Source organism: Lithobates pipiens, unplaced genomic scaffold (genome assembly GCF_037356315.1).
Source record: "Lithobates pipiens isolate NorthernLeopardFrog02 unplaced genomic scaffold, aLitPip1_a1.2 Scaffold_13, whole genome shotgun sequence".
Lineage (NCBI taxonomy): Eukaryota > Metazoa > Chordata > Amphibia > Anura > Ranidae > Lithobates > Lithobates pipiens.
In genome coordinates, this window is record NW_027507718.1 from 118459288 (window position 1) to 118476991 (window position 17704).

General features: G+C 39.5%; 1 protein-coding gene across 1 annotated transcript in view; it reads left to right on the forward strand.

Moving 5' to 3' along the window:
* The first annotated feature begins 6368 nt into the window (after positions 1-6368).
* Positions 6369-17704, forward strand: part of HAPLN4 (hyaluronan and proteoglycan link protein 4) — a 30937-nt gene continuing 19601 nt past the window's right edge. The window contains exons 1-2 of the mRNA XM_077475450.1: positions 6369-6538; positions 15288-15408. Of these exons, the coding sequence (XP_077331576.1) occupies positions 15288-15408 (121 nt within the window). The 5' untranslated portion in view covers positions 6369-6538. The remainder of the gene's footprint in view (positions 6539-15287; positions 15409-17704) is intronic.

A 17704-nucleotide genomic window follows, 5' to 3' on the forward strand; every position in this document is an offset into this window, starting at 1 on the left:
GTTCCCTTGTTCACATCTCCCACGTGAAGGTAAAAAATAGTATTTGTAAACCAAAACTACACAAGTAGCTTCATACCTGGTAAATAACAGAATTTTCTGTAGCTACTGTACCATCTTATTATCTATCTATTATTGTAACCTTTGGCTGCAATGCTCCAATAACAAAGGCAATTTTATCCCCTACTTTATCATTTTCATTCTAAGCACACTGCAAAGTGCAAAGGATGGCGTGTGTGGGAAAATAAAGAGAACTTTAACCGGCATGTCTCCTTTAAAAATGATTTTACTGACTTATTAAATTCACTGGGGAGATGAGCTGTGTAAGACAATTGCTATGTATTAAAGCTGGATTAAGCCTAAAAGCAAACATTTATTATATTGCAGCTTACCAATTGTTAAATGTGATGGCTGCATTGGTTTTTGACTTTCTTTTTTTTTATATTCATCTTGTGATCCAGCAAGTACGTCAGTTGTTTTTCAACAGAACAAGCTATCCTGATGTAGATATAGCTGTTAGAGCAATGGTTCTCAACTCCTGTCCTCAGGCCCCCCCAGCAGGCCAGGTATGCAAGATAACTGAAATGCATCACAGGTGATATCATTTGCTGCTCAGTGATTGCAGTATTCTAGTCTACATCTCCCCAAGGTAATACATAAACCTGGCCTGTTAGTGGGTCCTGAGGACATAAGTTGAGAACCACTGAGTTAGAGGGATGGAACAAACCATTTCCCGCTGATAGGTGGTACTTACAATAATCAGATTTTATTTGTTTAGGTGTGTTACTGGCCAGATCAGCAGGTGAAAACAGAGAGAAAAAAAAGCTAAAAAAAGAAAACAAATTCAACCCACATATTTAATGGTTGGCAAGCTGCAATTTATTACATTTTTGGATTTAGGGTTTAATACTGCTTCAGGGCTACTTTACACAAACCCGTTGCATGGCATACAATGACACAAGACAGAATCATGGATATTACCTGTAACAAACCAGGTAATCAAAGTTAACTGAGATTTTCACACATTAGAACTCAAATCTGTGTTCCATTATAAATAGTTTTCACATTCTCAGAAAATGTACACATATCACAGAAGTAAGACCAATGGTCCGTTCACACAGTAATGGACAGCTGCTGTGTGCTAAACTGCAGCGGTTTAGTGTCCAGCAGCTTTTCGTTATGCCTGCAGTAAGTCAGCAGTAGGGGGCAGTGTGATGCGTGTTTCAGTGCATCACACAGCTCCCTTTTTTTGTTTAATTTGTACTAACTTGATTTGAAGTGCACAACAGTGACACTGCAATCACTTCACTGTACAGCAGCGCGGTGTGCTGCGCTGCTGTACAGTGACATGCGATCCAGCTGGGAGCAATGCGATAAAATAAATTTGGGACCATTGTCATTTATACAGCAATCAGTGCTATACAAATGCCCTGATTCCTGTGTAAATGACACTGGCAGTGAAGGGGTTAACCACTAGGGGGCAGCGTAGGGATTAAGTGTGTCCTGGGGCATGTTTCTAGCTGTGGGGGGGGCATGGCTACATGTGACATGTCACTGATCTCTGCTCCCGATGACAGGGAGCAGAGATCAGTGACACTGTCACTAGACAGAACGTGGAGCTGCTTGTTTACATTAGCATCTCCCCATTCTGCCTGTATGAGCCCTTCTGCCGACATATATCAGCGCGAGGCGGTCGGCAAGCGGTTAAAGAGGTTTCCTATTTTTTTTTACTAATGAAGTGGATTTTTTTCCTTTAGTAATGCCCCAACAGTAATAATTGACACCCCATACATTCCTAATCAGTCAGCTGCTTGTATTATTTTATTGTATTACACCTGGTTCACACTGGAGCGTTTTGACATGCGATTTGACATGTCAAATCGCATGTCAAATCTGCGGCAATTGCCGTCAACGGCACTGTCCTGATCGATGCAATGCTGCATCTGCGGAACTGCACCCATTTCAAAAAGTAGTTTCTGTACTACTTTTTGTGATTTGGGGCTGTGATTTACATTGACACCTGTGCAGAAAATGTTTCAATGATGTACTGCCTATCTTATTTCTTGAGGCCTTAAAAGCCCAGGACAGTACAACTTTCCCCCAAATGCCCCCTTTTTGGAAAATAGGCATACTATTACATGATAGTAGGTATATACAGTGCCTTGCAAAAGTATTCACCCCCCTGACATTTTGCGTGTTTTGTTGCCGCACAATCTGGAAATAACATGGATTGTTTGAGGATTTGCATCATTTAATTTACAGAACATGCCCACAACTTTGAAGATTTTTTTTTATTATTGTGAAGCAAACAACAAATAAGACAAAATAACAGAAAAAGTCAATGTGCATAACTATTCACCTCCCTAAAGTCAATACTTTGTAGAGCCCCCTTATGCGGCTATCACAGCTCCAAGTCTCTTTGGATAAGTCTCTATGAGCTTGTCATATCTTACCACTGGGATTTTTGCCCATTCCTCCTTGCTAAACTGTGCTAGCTCCTTCAGGTTGGATGGTTTGCTCTTGTGAACAGCAAACTTTAAGTCTGACCACAGATTTTTCTATCGGATTGAGGTCTGGGGTTTGACTAGGCCATTACAACACATTTACATGTTTCCCCTTAAACCACTCAAGTGTTGCATTAGCAATGTGCTTGGGGTCATTGTCCTGCTGGAAGGTGAACCTCTGTCCTAGCCTAAAATCACACACAGGTACAGGTTTTGCTAAAGAATATTCCTGTATTTAGCACCATCCATATTTCCCTCAATTCTGACCAGTTTCCCAGTCCTGACTGCTGAAAAACATCTCCACAGCATGATGCTGCCACCACCATGTTTCACTGTGGGGATGGCGTTCTTTGGGTGATGTGATGTGTTGGGTTTGCGCCAGACATAGCGTTTTCTTTGATGGCCAAAAAGTTCAATTTTAGTCTCATCAGACCAGAGCACCTTCCTCCATACATTTTGGGAGTCTCCCATATGCCTTTTCACAAACTCAGAACGTGCCATTTTGTTTTTTGCTGAAAGTAATGGCTTTCTTCTGGCCACTCTGCCATAAAGCCCAACTCTATGTACAGATACTCCAGTCTCTGCTGCGGAACTCTGCAGCTCCTACAGGGTTACCTTAGGTCTCTGTGCTGCCTCTCTGATTAATGCCCTCCTTGCCCGGTCCATCAGTTTTGGTGTGTGGCTGTCTCTTGGCAGGTTTGCTGTTGTGCCATGTTCTTTCCAATTGGTTATGATAGATTTGATGGTGCTCCCAGGGATCATCAAAGATTTGTATATTTTTTCATAACCTAACCCTGACCTGTACTTCTCAACAACATTGTCCCTTACTTGTTTGGAGAGTTCCTTGGTCCTCATGGCAGTATTTGGTTAGTGGTGCCTCTTGTTTAGGTGTTGTAGCCTCTGGGGCCTTTCAAAAAGCTGTGTATATGTAATGACAGATCATGTGGCACTTAGATTGCACACAAGTGGACATCATTTCACTAATTATGTAACTTTTAAAGGTAATTAACATTTGATGATTGGCATGGAGCCCAGTCTATAGCCATGCTGACAGATATAGATTTTCACCTACACAGTGTTTTATGTGCCTATTTAACCACTTCACTACCAAGCTAAAGCCGACATATGACTTCAGTGCTGCTCTCCAGTTCTGGGAGGACGCCTGTAGACATCCTATCATGCGTGCATCTCCCACGCACCCCCTGGTACACTCAATGGGTGTGCTCAATGACCACTGTGTGCCTTGGACACAGTGGATTACAGATTGGGGTAAAGGGCCAATTACAGCAGCCTTTTACCATGTGATCAGCTGCATAAAATCACAGCTGTCACAATGTAAACAGACTTGTTGGTTTTCGGCATTCCTTTCCTCACACAGAGAGTGTGAGGAAAGGAGGGCGATCTGTGAAGGGCACAGTAAGTACATTATTTACACTGATTATCAGCCCCATCAGTGCCCATCAGCACATCTAATCAGTACTCATCAGTGTACCTTATCAGTGGTCATCAGGGCTACCTATCAGCGCCCATTAGTACAGCCTCATTAGTGTCTCCTTACCAATGCCCATCAGTGCAGCCTCATCAGTGCCCATCAGTGCAGCTTCATCAGTGAAACCTCATTAGGGCCCATCAATGTAGCCTCATCAGCGCACATAAGTGGAGAATAAAAAATACTTATTTGCAAAATTTTATAACAGAAACTAAGAAAAACATTTATCCCCCCCCCCCCAATTTTTTTTTCATTTATTTATCAAAAAATAAAAACCCCAGTGTTGATTAAATACCACCAAAAGAGCTATATCTGTCTAAAACAATAAAAATGTCATATCGGTTCAGTGTTGCGTGTCTGAGTGTGCAGCTTAACTCAAGCTGTCACAGCCGGGTGCCCACAGTTAGCATGCTGGTGCCAAGGACCAAAGATGGTCCCTGGTGCCCCCTGGCTAGGGTTCTACTTTAATATCTACAAGGTTCTTTAAAATGTTTCAGAGAACAAATATGTGGTTTGTTAAATAAAGTGGAGTTAAACTCCATGATGCTTATCTTTCCTTCAACAGTCCCTTGCCGATGCTGGTATCTTCTACTCAACTTCTTCCAGGTGCCAGGCTGCGGCCATCTTCATTGTCTAGCACCGGATGTCATCACTCCTGTGCATGCACAGGGATGCAGTCATTCTGGCACACAGGTGCTGTGCTTGATAGTAAACTGAGCTGCACTTCTTTTATTGCAAAAGCAACATATCTTCTGTAATAGAGAGCCTGCCTGCTCGTAGTTGGACTTTAGTTTTGCTCTAAGTAGAACTCCTTGAAAAACTTTTTAAGGAAGAATTTACTGCTTAGAGAGTTGTCCACCTAACCAATGTCCCCATTGGAAAAATTTCCATAATAGCTTTTCTCTCACCTTTTTCTCTGGGACAATGGTCAGCAGGACAAAGAAACGGGTGAATCTTCCCACCGGGGACACAGACAGCGGAGAAATTTTGACAAGGGATATAAACCTACTCTACTCCAAAACGAAGGAAAAGGAATTGTCGAGAGTTACACTTCAATTTTAACTTTCTGTGGTGGTGCTTGTAATCTGCCTGGAGGTGAATGAATATAAGAATATTTTTCAATTCTACAGTTGTCACCAAAATAACAGTAAAGAACAAATGTTATAATGGGGATACCTGTTATGGTGATGGCTGCCAAACATGGATCTTGCTCTCAATTTGGGCAGATTTCTATGTTGCATCTCTGGCATAAGAAGTGAGTGTCATGCTTACCCCTAATGCAGGTGGTCAGACACTATAGCTGGCTTCTGTGTTCTTCACCTATAGCAGTCCCCTTTCTCTTAAGGCAAGCAGGCCTTATACACAATGCTATAGTGCCTGGCTACTATGCCAGGGCATGCACAAACTGAGAAAAGCAAACAGGTACTTGCGGTTGGCAGACAGACAAGGTTCAGAATAGTCAGGGTCAATATTATAAATAAAAAGACTGGCAGAGTTCAGAGAATGGTCGATATCTGATCCAGGGTCATCAGCGAGGGAATCTAATCTAACAGAGCAGGACAGTGAAACAGGAAGCCAAGAACACGTATTACACATGTTATTACAAGCATGAGACTGCAAACTTGGCTGGCTTATATCAGGTTTGGTCTCCACCCAGAGACTGACCACATAAATCACCTTGCAGGTGGACAGACAGACAAGGTGAATGCCACAGCCAAAACCAGGATGCTGGAATGAAGAGCAGGAAGAGGTTTGCACATCCTGCTGCATGCTTATTCTGTGTTTGCAGCTGTAGTGTTGAAGCTAGAGACAGGGGCTGATTAATGAAGTAATGATTGGCGCCCTTCCCCCACTTTCCATCCTGAAACATCTTCCGCAGCATCCAGCAGAAGAGGAGGGGAGGGAAGCCAGCAGCACTGTGGTGGTGGGGGGGGGGGGGGGGCAACAAGGGGGAAGCCCGGGCAGTAGGGGGAATCAGCCATGCACAGAGTGATTAGGGTGGGCCCAGGCACACCTGACACACCCCCTGCACACTCCTATGTTCAGTACAGATTTCTACTAAGCTCTGTCTTTATTAGTCCTAATTTGCATACCTCTGATATGTTAGCCCACTTTAACAAGTCAGTTCATCGTACTTTCTTGGTGCCCTTCAACATTGAATGCATTGACATGCCCCTATAAGAATGAATTTACAGAACTGTTTTGCTAATAAGCTACTGAAACTTTTTACTGTATATCGGTGACCGATATTAGCAGTTCATTTTTAGAATTAGACACAATGACTCTAGCTGTACTTTTAGGAGGCAGCTTGGTGCAGTGTGCCCCTGCAGTCTTGTAATGCAGGATGTCAGCTGTATAGTACTGCAGTAGGAAGCTGTGGGACATGGAGCTGCCTGCTCCCTGTCTCTCCCCCCTCCATCCCTGAACAGGATCTGCAAAAGAGGAGGAGGGGGGTGTCTCGGCATTTTGGTGCAGTTATCACTGTGCTTGATGCTGGGACCAACTGAAATATACCTGGGACAGTCCTTGAGTTCATTACATTATAAAGGTAATTTTTATTAATAATAATTACTACAGCCACTCTAAACCTTTCTGCATCTACATCCCACTATGTTCCATTGTTTTCTTAATTTCTTAATTTTTTTTTTCTCTTCTTAATATTACTTTTTGCAATATTATGACAATGTGTAACTTTTATTTTCTGTTCCCTTCCAGGGGTTAATAAGGAAAATAGCGAGTGCTTAGGCATGCACTATAGTGTGATGACTTTCTATAAATGTTGCCAGGGTTATTGTGGTAAATATAGTACTGTATCAGTTACCTGACACATTACGTAAGCTTTGACCTGGTGCTGCAGTGTCGTCTGACTGTCAGTATAGTTTGGGCACTTTTCAACTTTTCTGCTTTATGTTGCCCTATAAAGTTGGTTAATATTTGCATTGCATTCTTTAATCGCTTTCCTCTTTATTTCCCTCTTTATATCCATATTATTAAGAAATACTAACTAACTAAATAATGACTCCTCTGTAGAATAAAATATGATGATATTAGAGGTCACAGGAGGGATCCATGACTGTATAAAATAAATTGAGGTTTTATTCAAATGTTTTAATAAGTATTGGAGAAATCACTGAGATGGCATAAAATATCCTCCCTATTTAAAATATTGTGGAATAGCATAATGAAAAAAAGAAATCCGTTATACAGATGTGCTGTACTGGCATATTTAAAAAATGACATCTCTCCCTTTCAAGCATCGCCACTCTTTAAATATAGGCTATATATCACATCCCTGCTCTTCATTAATAAACATTTTGCAATAGTGATATAAAAAAAATCTTCATATATAAACAATATTTTATGATAGTGACATCACCTCCCTTCATATAGTTAGATTCGATTTTTTTTTAGGAGTAACATTTTATATATAAACACTATTTCACATGGTGATATTACCTCCCCTCATATATATAAGCTATTTTTAAGAGTAACATCACCAATCTTCATATATAAATTATATTTCACAAAAGAAACATCACCACTCTTCATATATAAGTTTTGTTTCACAAGAGTGACATCACCGCTCTTCAAATATAAAAGTTTTATTTCACAAGAGTGACATCCCCGCTCTTCATATATAAGTTTTATATCACAAGTGTGACATCACCGTTCTTCATATATAAGTTTTATATCACAAGAGTGACATCACCGCTCTCCATATATAAGTTTTATGTCACAAGAGTGACATCACCCCTCTTCATATATACATTTTATTTCACAAGAGTGACATCACCGCTCTTCATATATAAGTTTTATTTTACAACTGTGACATCACCGCTCTTCATATATAAGTTTTATCACAAGCGTGACATCACCACTCTTCATATATAAGTTTTATTTCACAAGAGTGACATCATCGCTCTTCATATATCCGTTTTATGTCACAAGAGTGACATCACCCCTCTTCATATATAAGTTTTATTTCACAAGAGTGACATCACCGCTCTTCATATATAAGTTTTATCACAAGCGTGACATCACCACTCTTCATATATAAGTTTTATTTCACAAGAGTGACATCATCGCTCTTCATATATCCGTTTTATGTCACAAGAGTGACATCACCCCTCTTCATATATAAGTTTTATTTCACAAGAGTGACATCACCGCTCTTCATATATAAGTTTTATCACAAGCGTGACATCACCACTCTTCATATATAAGTTTTATTTCACAAGAGTGACATCATTGCTCTTCATATATCCGTTTTATGTCACAAGAGTGACATCACCCCTCTTCATATATAAGTTTTATTTCACAAGAGTGACATCACCGCTCTTCATATATAAGTTTTATTTTACAAGTGTGATATCACCGCTCTTCATATATAAGTTTTATCACAAGCGTGACATCACCGCTCTTCATATATAAGTTTATGTCACAAGTGTGACATCACCGCTTTTCATATATAAGTTTTTTATCACAAGTGTGATATCACCGCTCTTCATATATAAGTTTTATTTCACACGAGTGACATCATCGCTCTTCATATATACGTTTTATGTCACCAGAGTGACATCACCGCTCTTCATATTTAAGTTTATTTCACAAGAGTGACATCACCGCTCTTCATATATAAGTTTTATTTCACATGAGTGACATCACCGCTCTTCATATATAAGTTTTATGTCACCAGAGTGACATCACCACTCTTCATATTTAAGTTTATGTCACAAGCGTGACATCACTGCTCTTCATATATAAGTTTTATTTCACAAGAGTGACATCACTGCTCTTCATATATAAGTTTTATTTCACACGACTGACATCACCGCTCTTCATATATAAATGATATTTCACAAGAGTGACATCACCACTCTTCATATATAAATTATATTTCACAAGAGTGACATCATCACTCTTCATATTTAAGTTAGATTTTTACAAGAGTGACATCACCGCTCTTCATATATAAGTTTTATCACAAGCGTGACATCACCGCTCTTCATATATAAGTTTTATATCACAAGTGTGACATCACCGCTTTTCATATATAAGTTTTATATCACAAGTGTGACATCACCGCTCTTCATATATAAGTTTTATTTCACACGAGTGACATCATCGCTCTTCATATATACGTTTTATGTCACCAGAGTGACATCACCGCTCTTCATATTTAAGTTTATGTCACAAGCGTGACATCACTGCTCTTCATATATGTTTTATTTCACAAGAGTGACATCCCCGCTCTTCATATATAAGTTTTATTTCACAAGAGTGACATCACCGCTCTTCATATATAAGTTTTATTTTACAACTGTGACATCACCGCTCTTCATATATAAGTTTTATCACAAGCGTGACATCACCACTCTTCATATATAAGTTTTATTTCACAAGAGTGACATCATCGCTCTTCATATATCCGTTTTATGTCACAAGAGTGACATCACCCCTCTTCATATATAAGTTTTATTTCACAAGAGTGACATCACCGCTCTTCATATATAAGTTTTATCACAAGCGTGACATCACCACTCTTCATATATAAGTTTTATTTCACAAGAGTGACATCATCGCTCTTCATATATCCGTTTTATGTCACAAGAGTGACATCACCCCTCTTCATATATAAGTTTTATTTCACAAGAGTGACATCACCGCTCTTCATATATAAGTTTTATCACAAGCGTGACATCACCACTCTTCATATATAAGTTTTATTTCACAAGAGTGACATCATCGCTCTTCATATATCCGTTTTATGTCACAAGAGTGACATCACCCCTCTTCATATATAAGTTTTATTTCACAAGAGTGACATCACCGCTCTTCATATATAAGTTTTATTTTACAAGTGTGATATCACCGCTCTTCATATATAAGTTTTATCACAAGCGTGACATCACCGCTCTTCATATATAAGTTTATGTCACAAGTGTGACATCACCGCTTTTCATATATAAGTTTTTTATCACAAGTGTGATATCACCGCTCTTCATATATAAGTTTTATTTCACACGAGTGACATCATCGCTCTTCATATATACGTTTTATGTCACCAGAGTGACATCACCGCTCTTCATATTTAAGTTTATTTCACAAGAGTGACATCACCGCTCTTCATATATAAGTTTTATTTCACATGAGTGACATCACCGCTCTTCATATATAAGTTTTATGTCACCAGAGTGACATCACCACTCTTCATATTTAAGTTTATGTCACAAGCGTGACATCACTGCTCTTCATATATAAGTTTTATTTCACAAGAGTGACATCACTGCTCTTCATATATAAGTTTTATTTCACACGACTGACATCACCGCTCTTCATATATAAATGATATTTCACAAGAGTGACATCACCACTCTTCATATATAAATTATATTTCACAAGAGTGACATCATCACTCTTCATATTTAAGTTAGATTTTTACAAGAGTGACATCACCGCTCTTCATATATAAGTTTTATCACAAGCGTGACATCACCGCTCTTCATATATAAGTTTTATATCACAAGTGTGACATCACCGCTTTTCATATATAAGTTTTATATCACAAGTGTGACATCACCGCTCTTCATATATAAGTTTTATTTCACACGAGTGACATCATCGCTCTTCATATATACGTTTTATGTCACCAGAGTGACATCACCGCTCTTCATATTTAAGTTTATGTCACAAGCGTGACATCACTGCTCTTCATATATGTTTTATTTCACAAGAGTGACATCCCCGCTCTTCATATATAAGTTTTATTTCACAAGAGTGACATCACCGCTCTCCATATATAAGTTTTATGTCACCAGAGTGACATCACCGCTCTTCATATATAAGTTTTATTTCACAAGAGTGACATCACCGCTCTTCATATATAAATGATATTTCACAAGAGTGACATCACCACTCTTCATATATAAATTATATTTCACAAGAGTGACATCATCACTCTTCATATGTAAGTTAGATTTTTACAAGAGTGACATCACCACAGTTTTTTCCCCAAGAGTGACATCACCAGTCTAAGCCCCTGTACACACGGTCGGAGATTTCGACAACTAAATCCGTCGGATTTTCTCCGTCGGATTTTGTCTGTCGGATCTTGTCCGAAACTGTTGCATACACACGGTCGGACTAAGTTGTCGAAAAATCCGATCTTTCAGAACGTGATGACATAATTTCGTTACGATGGGACTACATTCAGGCTAGTAGCCAATAGCTTTGATGTAGGAATTTGAGCATGCGTGGCACTTTGTCCAATCAAAATTCTCTACACATGATCGGATTATGTCCGATCGAACCAGTTGGTCGGAAAATATTTCCAACAAGTTGGAAAATTGGGTCCGACGGATATTCCGACGGAATCAGTCCGATGCATACCCCACAGTGTCGGATTATCCGACAAACCGGTCCGATAGGACACATTCCGTCGGAATCTCCGACCGTGTGTACAAGGGCTTATACAAGTTATATTTCACAAGAGCGTCATCATAACTCTTCATATTTAAGTTAGATTTTTACAAGAATGACATCACCACAGTTTTTTCCCCCAAGAGTAACATCACCAGTCTTATACAAGTTATATTTCACAAGAGCGACGTCACCACTCTTCATATTTAAGTTATATTACACAAGGGTGACATCACTGTTTTTCATATATAAACTGTATTTCACAAAAGTGACATAATCGGTCTTCATATATAAATTATATTTCACAAGAGTGACATCACCACTTATTCTATATAAATTTTATTTCACAAGAGTGAAATCACTGCTCTTAATATAAGTTTTATTTCACAAGAGTGACATCACCACTCTTCAACTATAACTTATATTTCACAAGACTGGAATAACTGCTTTTCATACATAAGTTACAGTATATTACACAACAATGACACCACCACTCTTCATATATAAGCTATATTTTACAAGAGTAACATCATCGCTCTTCATCATGCATAAGTTATATTACATAGGAGTGACATCACCACTCTTCATATTTAAGTTATATTTTACAAGGCTGATATAACTGCATTTCATATATAAGTTACAGTATATTACACAAGAATGACATCACCACTCTTCATATATATTTTACAAGAGTAACATCGTTACTCTTCATATATAAGTTATATTACACAAGAGTGACATCACCACTCTTCATATATAAGTTATATTACACAAGAGTGACATCACCAGTCTTCATATGTAAGTTATATTACACAAGAGTGACATCACCACTCTTCATATATAAGTTATATTACACAAGAGTGACATCACCAGTCTTCATATGTAAGTTATATTACACAAGAGTGACAGCACCAGTCTTCATATGTAAGCTTTATTTTACAAGACTGATATCACCGCTTGTCATTTATTTATTTTGTCATTTAGTTATCTCTTACAAGAATGACATAACTTCATATAGAAATTTTATATCACAGGATTGACCTTCCCACTCTTTCTCTTCATATGTAAGCTATATTTTACAAAAATAGCATCACTGCTCTTCATATAAAAAAAAATTACACCTCCCATCTTACATACTGACACCCTCACTCTTTATATATAAACACTGCTTTTCATTTATAAGCTATGTATTTTACAAAAGTGATACCATTATACCATTCTTCATATATAAGCTAGATTTCAGAAGTAAGACATCAAGCTCTATAAATTAAATATAAACTATATTTTAAAAATGATATCACTGTTATTCATATATATTTTTCACTTCATATACAGCATAAGCTATATTTCAGAAAAGTGCATTGCTGGTTTTCATATATAAGCTATGCTTCACATAACTGATATCACCACTCTTCACACCAAGCTTACATTTTTCATCTCTATTTTTTAACTTGTCATTGTAGAAGAAATATCACTTATCTTTCCATGTATCAGCTATATTTTGCAGCAGTGATAGCTCTACTTTCATATCTTGAGTGTATACGAGTGGCATCTCTGGTATATCTAAATTACAGTTCATGGGAATGGAAAACACTAATATGTGGTTATGTTATATTGCATAAGGGCATTACTACTTAAAGTAATTGCTACTACAGGCATTACCTGTCAGAAGAGAAACATGGGATCTTCCGCTGTAGACTTTATTCTAAATGCTAGACAACTGAATGTTATACAGACCTACTGGCTTCAATACTGTCTGCGTAACTGACTTGGAAAATATATGTAGGTAATGAAAGTCATGGCAAGTCCACAATTGTACAATGGTCTGTGTCCCTTCTATGTGACTCAGTGTACCAAAGCAAGAGGGTGAGCAGCACAGCCAGGCAACTAACATTTTCAGAAGTAAAAGTCACCAGTGACATCCTCCCTGTTTCTCTGAATAAAAGCTCCCTTTAAAAATAAGGGAATAAAAGATCTATTTTATAGTAGTTTCATGTGCTGTTGTTCTGTAAAGTTCACTTATACCAATAGATTTTCGTTTTGCCTAATAGTCATTAATAATTATGCGGCGCCCACTGTGGCGTAACTATGTATTAAAGCCTAGTCCCAGAGTGCTGTGTCCACATAGTCACAATCCAAACACTCAGTGGCTTCGACGTCACCCGGCTCCTCCCTCTCGTTACGTCACTACCCTTCTGACTTCTTTAGGGAACTTGATCAAGGAAAAGGGAGATTATCATATTCATATCCCTAGAACAGTGGTTCTCAACCTTGCTAGTGCCGTGACCCCTTGATAAAATTTCCCAAGTTGTGGGGACCTCTAACAGTAAAATTATTTTCGTAGCGTGGGTTGTCAGCACCCAAAGGGCGACAAGTAATTTGCGCCCCTAACCCACGGACATTTAGCGCTCCCTGAGTCCCTTCCACTTGCACAGTATTAAAACCCCTTATGGTACATTTTAGGATGTATCACTCTTTTTCTTTGTTCTAATTTCTTTCCCCCCATCCCTCTCTCTAGTCGTCTTTCTTGTTCTTTCTCTTATTTTTTCTTCTCTCTTTTTCTTTGCTCCTCCACCTCTTTTCCTCTCCCTGCCACGTTTTCTCTATTTTTATTCCTTCTCTTACTCCTTGGTGGGGGGGGGGGGTGAGTGGCAGCGCTGGGGGGAGTTGGGATGAGTGGCAGCGCTGGCGGGGAGTTGGGATGAGTGGCAGTGCTGGCGGGGAGTTGGGATGAGTGGCAGTGCTGGCGGGGAGTTGGGATGAGTGGCAGTGCTGGCGAGGAGTTGGGATGAGTGGCAGTGCTGGTGGGGGATGAGATGAGTGGCAGTGCTGGTGGGATCAGTGGCAGTGCTGGAGGGAGTTCTGATCAGCCAACTTAGGTACTCTTGATCATGGTCATCTGCTGATCTGAGAACTGTTGTGGGGACTTTTAAGGACAACTTTAATCACAGGCAGTGTTACTCACTGTGTCTCCGGCTCTGTGGTGTCTCGTAGCAGTGACACCTAAGCCAAAATCAGGAGATAAGGTCTCCTCTAGCCCCTCCCACTTCACATTCCTCACCAGTCAGCTGAACTCTAGTCTCTGGCCCCCCAGCCATGCTGTGAACTGAATGGGCAGCTGCAAAGAGGCTAAGTGGGCGGCCGTGGGCTCCAGGAACAGCCCAGCTAGGCGGCAACAGGCTCCAGGGAAAAACCCTGCTGGACAGCTGCGAAAAGGCTGAGAAAATGGTGCGGGCTTCAGGAACAGTCCAGAATTTGGTGACCCCTCCCAAATTTTCATTCGACCCCCAGGTTGGGAACCACTGGCCTAGAGGGTAAACATGCATTAGACCTAACAACGTACATTCCTAGGTCAATGCTATAAGCTGGAATGTAGGTGGTGGGATACACTTGCATGAAGGTGTGGACACACACCATTGTTTGAGCACGCATTGAAGGAAGATTATATGTGGACACAGCACTCTGGGACTAGACTTTGATCTATATTGGTGTTACATACATTTTTGGGACTTATACCATCATATGGAGGATCGAGTAATTTAATCTGAAAGTGGACTTTTTTTATATATCGGGTTGTTCACTTTATAACTTGATTGTACAGTTTGCGTATATGTTTATTCAATATTGGAGGTAATTATTGATCACTTAGTGACTCTTTTTAGTCACAGAGGGCACACCACATAATTACTATATAGCTTACTTGCAGGAACGCATATGTATGTGAGCAGCACCCTAAAATGTATTATTTAAGAAATTGCACTGTATTCACTTACAGAGGTTAGAGGAAGTGCAGAAGTTCACACGATTATCACATTATTATTATATATCGTTTTGTTTAACCTTTAATATCCTCTATTGTACTTTTTTCCTCCCATCAGATGTGTGGTGGACACCTCTCATACTCATCATTGCTCTGTGTTTTTTCTATGGTTATGCTGCTAAATTCAGTGCTTTGTGCTGACAGTGACAGAAGTCAAAGAAAAATTGTTCATGTTACTGGTGAGTAAATGGTGTTCACCAAAAGGTAATCAGTGGGCATGTTCACATTGTAAGAATATATGGCACAGCATATGAAACTGCAGTTGAAGGACTTGTATCTATGTATACTTTGTAATTATACTCTATAGTACCAAAAGTATTGGGACCCCTGCCTTTACACGCACATGAACTTTAATGGTGTCCCAGCCTTAGGATGTAGGGTTCAATATTGAGTTGGCCCACCCTTTTCAGCTATAACAGCTTCAACTCTTCTGGGAAGGCTGTCCACAAGGTTTTGGAGTGTGTCTATGGAAATGGGAATGACCATTCTTCCAGAGGCACATTTGTGAGGTCAGGCACTGATGTGGATGAGAATGCCTGGCTCACAGCATCCATGATGACGCCCTGGAGGAGGGGTGAAACGCGTTGACGCACTTCCAATTTTGTCTAACCATTGACATAATTTCTGCCCTCCGTGGAACGCGTGGTGTTTTCTGGTTGTACTGATGCCTGTTTATTCAGATTTTGTGTAAGTGGTGCCTGATATGTGAAATTCTTCACATTTTAAACTACTTCACTTTTTCTCCCTGTCCTTTGAGCTTGGTCACTGACACTGAAAATTTCCAGAATTCTTTTGGAGCAAGCTCATGTACATACTCATTCGGCTTATACTAGATATGATTTGATCACAGCTTTTTTGACCCCAGACTGCAAAGCTGGTGGTCTATGTTTTCTGGTGAGTGGGGTCACAAGAGGGGAGTGTGGCACAATGCACCAGTGACTTCCTTGGAGCACATATGCACTTTATTCAGAGCACCTATCACTTTTACTATTGAAAATATAATTTTTATCATGTTTAAAGTATCACTGCAGGTTTTTATTAATTGATTCCTGTTTTTGTCACTTGGTCTATAAATATCCTATAAGCGCTGTATATATAGCTTCTTCTTGTTTGTGCACTGGTCATGTTGGAACAGGAAGGGGCCATCCCCAAACTGTTCCCACAAAGTTGGGAGCATGAAATTGTCCAAAATGTCTTGGTATGCTGACGCCTTAAGAGTTCCCTTCATTGGAACTAAGGGGCCAAGCCCAACCCCAGAAAAACAACCCCACACCATAACCCCCTCTGCACAAAATGATTTATATAGTTACATAGTTAAATGACTTGGACCAGTGCCCAAAGCAAGGTCCATTAAGACTTGGATGAGCAAGTTTGGCGTGGAGGAACTTGACTGGTCTGCACAGAGTCCTGTCCTTAACCCAATAAAACACCTTTTGAGATAATTGCAAAGGGTGGGTCAACTCAATATTGAACCCTAGTGGACTAAGACTGGGATTCCATTAAAGTTTATGTGCATGTAAAGGCAAGTGTCCCAATACTTTTGGCAATATAGCGCATATGTCCATGGAGTAGCCATGCTGACCATAACATATGAGACTCATAGGCCAATGGTTGCAATGGTTAACTTTCTCTTTCAACAGCACTATGCCACTAACCTGTAGGTTGGGTTTGAGTTTGCTATTTGCCGTGACCTTGAAAGTTGCAAATGACTTCAGAAGACAATGGCAAGGTGTTTCCACTGTCATCTATGAACATTATTGAAAGGCAGTTCTGTGCCTAATCTGTTGACTGGGAGCTCTGCTATTTCCTGTTATGCCTTTCTCACAGTTTTTGATAGTGGACACATTTCTGAAGGATGGAGGATATGCATCTTTGCGTCCCAACAATCCAAAACCCCACTGCTCCTTAGTACTTGGTAGTGAACTTGCTTGTGGTGATGCCAAATCATCAAGACAGTGATCTCATGTCGACCTGGAACAATAAGGGTTTTCTGTTTCTTATTGAACAGATTGGACTTCCTTATACAAACTTCAACACAAAATAACTTGTGTTCAATCATTAAGTTCAATTTGGGGAGCACAATATTCTTAGAAAGGTTCAATCCCTTTAATATGATATCTATCACCTATGAGTATACTTCATGTTTAACACATCAGATAGTAACCTTTTATACTTGTATGTGGGATGTCCTTTACAGATGTGCCATCCACAACACTCTTAATGGTTCTCAGTGTTAGTTGCAAATTGATGAGTTACATGGATATGTCATGCAATAGCTTGTACAATGGAAGACCACTTTGAAAAATGTTCAAAACGGTCAGAACTCAGCCTCGTCTTTGACTTCACAGACTTCACACAAATGTTGAGTGTAACTGTATTAGCTCTGATTTCCTGATCAGACTCAGGATAAACCAGTTAAAATGTAAATTCAATATGAATTGTGATGGTGTCAGGAATTTTATGCAGCAACTGCTA